Raw genomic sequence first — 5,821 nt, forward strand, 5'->3', positions numbered from 1 at the left:
TGGAAACCTTAGACAAGCATTAGATAGTGCGCTGTTAGAGGATGTTGCATTCTATAAGCACATACCATGAACATATGTGTATCACTCATGATATCTTACCTGGGTGGGCTGTGGAAGGTGATGATTTTCTCTTTTCACTCCATACTGCTTGCTCTCTGGTTTTCCAGAATGAAGAGTCCACAGTTGTCCAGAAATAACATTTATTAATTAAAAATAAAACACACATTGAAAAGACCTTATAAATAAAACTATATACTTATAATGCTTTATTTATTTTTTTGCTTCAGTACTGCACAAAACACTACAGACAATAACAAAATAATTCAATAAATATTAAAAACCTTCAAGAGAATTATAAGACACTCTTTATCATATGTGAGCATCCACAAGGCCACGACCATTAGATACACTATTAAACACTATCATAGATATCTTTCTTAATTAAGGGATATAATTACTTTTTTATCCAGAAGTCGTAACATTTACACATATCAACACACAAGAGAACAACTCAGAGAGTGAAGCAGACTCCCAGTGAAATGGAGACATCTGCCTGTACATCATTTAAAGATATTACATTGTTAACAGGATAGAAGTCAACACACTAAAGAGAAAAGTTGGGGTTTTCTTGGGGTCAGAGGAGTGAAAGTAGGGCATTTTGTGAAAGCCTTTTACATATTTTCCATTGCTCTCTTAGCAATATGCTCCCTTCCCTTTTCTGCCTTTTCTTGGTTGAGGTATTCCAGCACTTTCATTAACATATCTTCATCTAAATACTGCCTGTTTGGGGTGTTCTCATTCTTCGGGGGCCCCATGGGGAGCCGTTTGCTTACAGAGGCTGGTTTGTCAATCTCCTGAGAGCTGCCTTGATTCAAATGTTCTTTGATGGCCTGCTCAATTTGGTCCTCTTCCTGTAGGTCATCTTCAGATGAGACTTGACTGGGAGCTCGCTTCATCTGGTTTGGATTCATGATCTCAGGGTATTTAACTAGCATCCTGGCCAAGTACTCTCCTAATTCTTGATCCTTGTCATTCAGATTTTCGTAAGCCATTTGTCTGTTTTCAGCATCTGGCATCCAGACACCTTTGGACAGCTGGTTTGCTCTCGATCTTCCAGGACCATAGGGAAGTCTTGGCATAACCTTCTCTCTGTTATACTGACTGGAAAAATATGGAGGCTTTTGATTTGCAGCACTATCCATCCCTAAAAGATTTAAAATGTCCTCAACAGTGAGCCCATCTGGTAGGGCCTCTGTCACAGTACGCCCAGGTATTTTGGGGTAGCCATTTTTGGAGAGCATCTTATTCTGGAACATATCTGGACGGTCTAAGTCAACCTCTGAGGTGTCATCTAGGTCAACGGGAAGTTCAAGTTCCGGCTCTGGTTCCACTGATCCATTTGGCTTCTCTCCTGTTTTGAGCATGTCAATTAAGTCTTCAGGAGGTATCTGTAAATTCCTTGAAATTTCAATCAGCTGATAAATAGACTGAGAATCAAGTGGTTTCTCAAAAAGTCTGGTTGCCCTCTCCCCATTTTGCCCATTCTGGGACCTCCCACCTCCTGCAGCCTCCACTAACCTTTTCAGATAGGCAATTACTTTGGAGACATCATCTGAGAGTTGATCTTTACTCTCTTTCCGGAGATCTTCATCCTGGAGGCCCAGCTGCTCTGAACGCTTCATTTCATTATTGATTTGTTCATTTCTTTCTATATTCTCTTTGCTGTCCTTTACCTCTTCCTGGGTTTGACTCTCTATTTTTTCCTCTACTGGATTCCAATCTTCGCCCCCGACCACATCTTCATAGGCAATGTTATTGGCCTTGTAGATATCATCTTCATCATCTGCGTAAAGTTTTTGCTCCTCATCTGACCTCTCACGCTTCTGGTTGTTTGGTCCTGTCAGTTTCCCCAGCTCTTGGAACACAGATTCCAGTGTAGCAAGACTTTGAGGAGTATATTGCTCCTCCACTATTTCATTTGTGCGCTTAAAGGGGTTGTCCCTGGAATTCTCCTCATACATAGGAGGGAATCGCATGTGTTTGAGCTTTCGCTCTGCCCACTGTTGAGTTTCATAATCATCAGGCATGTCAACTGGAAAGTTCTTCTCTGAATTCAAGGTATAGGGCTTGTTTTCATTTGGTTCAGACTGGGGCTCATTTTCAGCCTGTCTCAGAGCTTCAAGGATTATTTTCATCCACTCATCTTCACTCAGGGAATCTCTTGAACTTTCTGGGAAGTGACTTTCATCTCCATTTTCTTTTTGCTGAAGGGGAACAGAGACACCTTGGTAGGGATTATAGTCTGGGCTGCTTTCTTCTTTGTGAGCTTGTTGTCGGAGCTTTTCTATATATTCCAAAGCCCTGATCATTTCAGGACTGGGAAACCTTTGGACGTTTTCCAATCTGAGGTCTGGTTCTTTCTGAAGCAGCTGGTTTCGCTGAAATGATGCTGCCTCAGCCCCAGAGATGAGGAAAATTAAAGGGATGAGAGACAGGGCTGCTCCAAGCCAGTGAGTCTTAGCTTCTGCCATGTTTGAAAGATTTCCTTAAAAAGGGAAAACATGAGTTAACACAAATGAAGCAGACTAGAAGACACTATAGCAAAAGATGTAATTGACCATTGAGGGAAAAACATAGTAGAGATTACTTCACATTAAACTTAGAATGACTGTTTTTAAAATCTATAAATATATCCGCTATGATTATCAGAAGCTAACCACAGAAACCTAGCAAAATTTTTGCCCATTTGCATCAAATTTGCATGATATGCACTTGGTTAAAATACTAACAGAAACAATGATTTGATGTTTCTCAAATTTTATTTTTTAAATTATGAAACATGTCATTTGTTTTAAGTATGCATTGTTTCTTTTTAATGAAGACTTTCCAAGATGAGTTTTAGTTTTCTTGTACAGCATTCCTATTGAAAGCAGTGGCAAAAAAGGTTAGTTGGTTTAATTTAAAACATGCATGTACACATGCACACACACACACACACACGCACGCACACAAGCACACACACTAATTTACTTAAGGTTGTATCAAAAAACATGTGATTTAGTTTATAAATTGTCCACCTAATTTTGTTGTAGAAATATAGTAGCAATAATATTATTACATATAATAAATTGATACAGCATGTTAATGTCAATCATAATGAATTACCTTGTGGATGAGTCCCACTCACATACATTTTCAGAAATAACTTATTCTCACTCTGTCACCAAACCTAACTATCCATTTTGGAAGGTGTGTACCTTAATAACCTCCACAAAATGTGTTTTCTCAGGTCCGAACTAGTAGGCTACCCAATGAAGTTTCTTTTTGTGTAAACAGGTTAAAATAATACATTAAACTGTTTTAAAATATCTGTGCTCCATATTTCTTCTAATAATTTTATTGTAACTCTTTTAAAAAATGCAATCATGGTTATATTTTTCATCAGCCCTCAACAGTGTATAGTAAATAATAACAGATGCTACAGAGAGAACATAAGTTTACTTAACCAATCTATTTCTGAACTTGTGAGTGTTCAGATTCAGCGTGTCTTATGTCTGTGTCTATTTTTGTCTGGACCTGTGAAATCTTAAATGACTCATACTGTTAAAATATCTTAAAATAACCACTATGCAACTCTCAATTTAGATATACACAGACAATATGTTGAATTCTTCCTACTTAAAAATTTTCATTCATTTTTCTCCACTTCCTTATTACCTCACATATGAATTAACAAGGATGTCAGTTCTTATATGTTTTATATTTGGCATTGCAAATATTAAAGGACTATCTTAATACTTGCAATTTGGTTGCAAATAAAATAAATTTAAAGGAAGTTTATAAGTTTGCTCATGATATCTTACCTGGATCATGGTTTTGTGATATATTAACAGTGTGGGTACAAGTTCCTGTTAGCTTAGATATCAACTGCAGCTGCAGAAAATATTGTTTACTAGATCATATTGGTATTTAAGTAATTTCAAAGCCTCAAAATGATTGTAGTTACAGAAATTTCTTTAGCACTGATGCATATATTTATTAAAATGATTCTCATTAACCAGTATGTTTAATTTACTGAAAGAAAAATCTCTAAAAGCATGTCAGAGAAAGCTCCTAAAATATTTACTAGGAATCAATGTTTACTGAAATAAATTTTAGTCATAAATTCTTATGTTTAAATAAAAATACAGTATGCATTGTTCTTTCTATTATTTCAGGATTAATTTAGCCTTGGTAATCTATTTTCAACATTATCATTTGAAACAGTAATTTTAATTTAGCAAACTAATTTTCTTTTAAACCATTATCCTGAAGTATTCTTAACATAAGAATTATGTGCTTGTCTTTAAAATCATTTCCTTAAAGCTGGGCTTTGCTGTGGAGTTGGGGCAGAATACTCAATCAGTTATTTAAAGCATAGCCTAACAAGCTCTACCCTTTAGTCATTTATTAGGTTCAGTTTGGATGACATAGCTACTGCCTTTGAGTAAGACTCAAGAGATTTCTTTCTCAGGTAGCAGCTCTTCTAAGTAACAAAGATGGTTTCAACAGCTCTAACATCCTATATAGGGATTGAATTAAAGCCCCACTCATAAAAATGTATTTTCTCTTGAAATTCAACTAAAACATGGACAAATACAGGTGGTTATCTAATTCAAGCAATTCAACTAGTTTGGATACAGGGGGAAAAACACACATTTGACCCATTCAAAGTCTAACAAAATATTGTACAACCTTTTTCAATCAAAGCATAATAGTAGTTCATACAGTTATGAATGTTTTCCTGGTGTATTCAAAATTATCATCTCTCTGTAATTCATGGTCATATTCAACCTATAACCCAAGATAATATTTCACTCTGAATAAAGGAAGAAGCCAGTGTTCCAGACCATTCTAATTTTACTTTCCCAGGACTAAAATTAGGAAATTGTGATGTAAGCCCTTTCAGAGTAAACCAATTCAGAAAATAATTTTATATAGTTAATTTTGAGCTCTTGCAAGGTAAATGTCAAAGAAAAAGTAGTTCCAAAATTGGTTGCTAAAATTTATGACTGATGTGTTTAACATTTCAATCAGTGAAAACCTACTGTTAAAAAGAGTAAGCATATAAATTATATCTGTGGTTTTGCATCTGGTTCTTAGAGGAAAAAACAGTAAATTAAGGAAAGAAACAAAATGTCAAGCTTGGTTAAGGTTACATTAATATGTGTATTGATACCAAAATTCTTAACTTTTTCATGCTTCTTATGACTAAATAACATTATTATTGATAAATATCTAACAGCAGGTGGCATAAATCATAGGTTCAATCGCATATATACACATGTAGGGTCCTTATATTGGCTGATGAGCAGCAGGTTGCTATTCACTTAATCTATAGATATAAGCTTGTCAAACGATCTTTCTTCTCAGCTAGAAATTAAGGGAAGAACAAGTAATTTAGAACTTTCCAATAAACCAAACAGAAATGCAATCTTACCTCTTCTTTATATGGCAGAGAAAGTCCACAGCATGCTCCTCCCGGTCCGCCTGGTGAGCTGGTCGGGCCGTTTCAGCACCCGGACAGCTCCTGGGCTTATAGGGAGCCGCGGCGCCTGACTCCGCACTGCCACACTGACGTCACCGTGCCAAGCCACAAACCCGAGCACAAGCGAGCTTTTTCAAAGAACCGGAGAGAAAATAATCACTTTATATATATATTTTTAAAAAATGCTGCATGCTTACGCCACCTGTCTTTTTGTGGCAAAAATTGCAGTTGTCTTTTTTCTTTTCATCTTTGAGGTTTGAAATAAAATCCTCTGCGCAATTTCCCTTAGAAAGA

The 5,821-nt window shown here is 36.3% G+C and overlaps 1 protein-coding gene across 1 annotated transcript; it reads right to left on the reverse strand.

The window, feature by feature from the left end:
• Positions 1–253: 253 nt before the first annotated feature.
• SCG2 (secretogranin II) lies at positions 254–5,615 on the reverse strand. Its single transcript, XM_081095286.1, has 2 exons — positions 5,480–5,615; positions 254–2,545 (listed from the first exon to the last, which is right to left on the reverse strand). Exon 2 carries the CDS (start codon positions 2,529–2,531, stop codon positions 672–674), a length of 1,860 nt encoding a protein of 619 aa, XP_080951412.1. The 5' UTR covers positions 2,532–2,545; positions 5,480–5,615; the 3' UTR covers positions 254–671.
• Positions 5,616–5,821: the final 206 nt, after the last annotated feature.

Source organism: Myotis nattereri (genome assembly GCF_964212035.1).
Source record: "Myotis nattereri genome assembly, chromosome: 7".
Taxonomy (NCBI): domain Eukaryota; kingdom Metazoa; phylum Chordata; class Mammalia; order Chiroptera; family Vespertilionidae; genus Myotis; species Myotis nattereri.

Excerpts from the sequence above, each read along its gene's own strand:
- SCG2 (XM_081095286.1), bottom strand. The coding sequence starts at position 2,531 with ATGGCAGAAGCTAAGACTCACTGGCTTGGAGCAGCCCTGTCTCTCATC.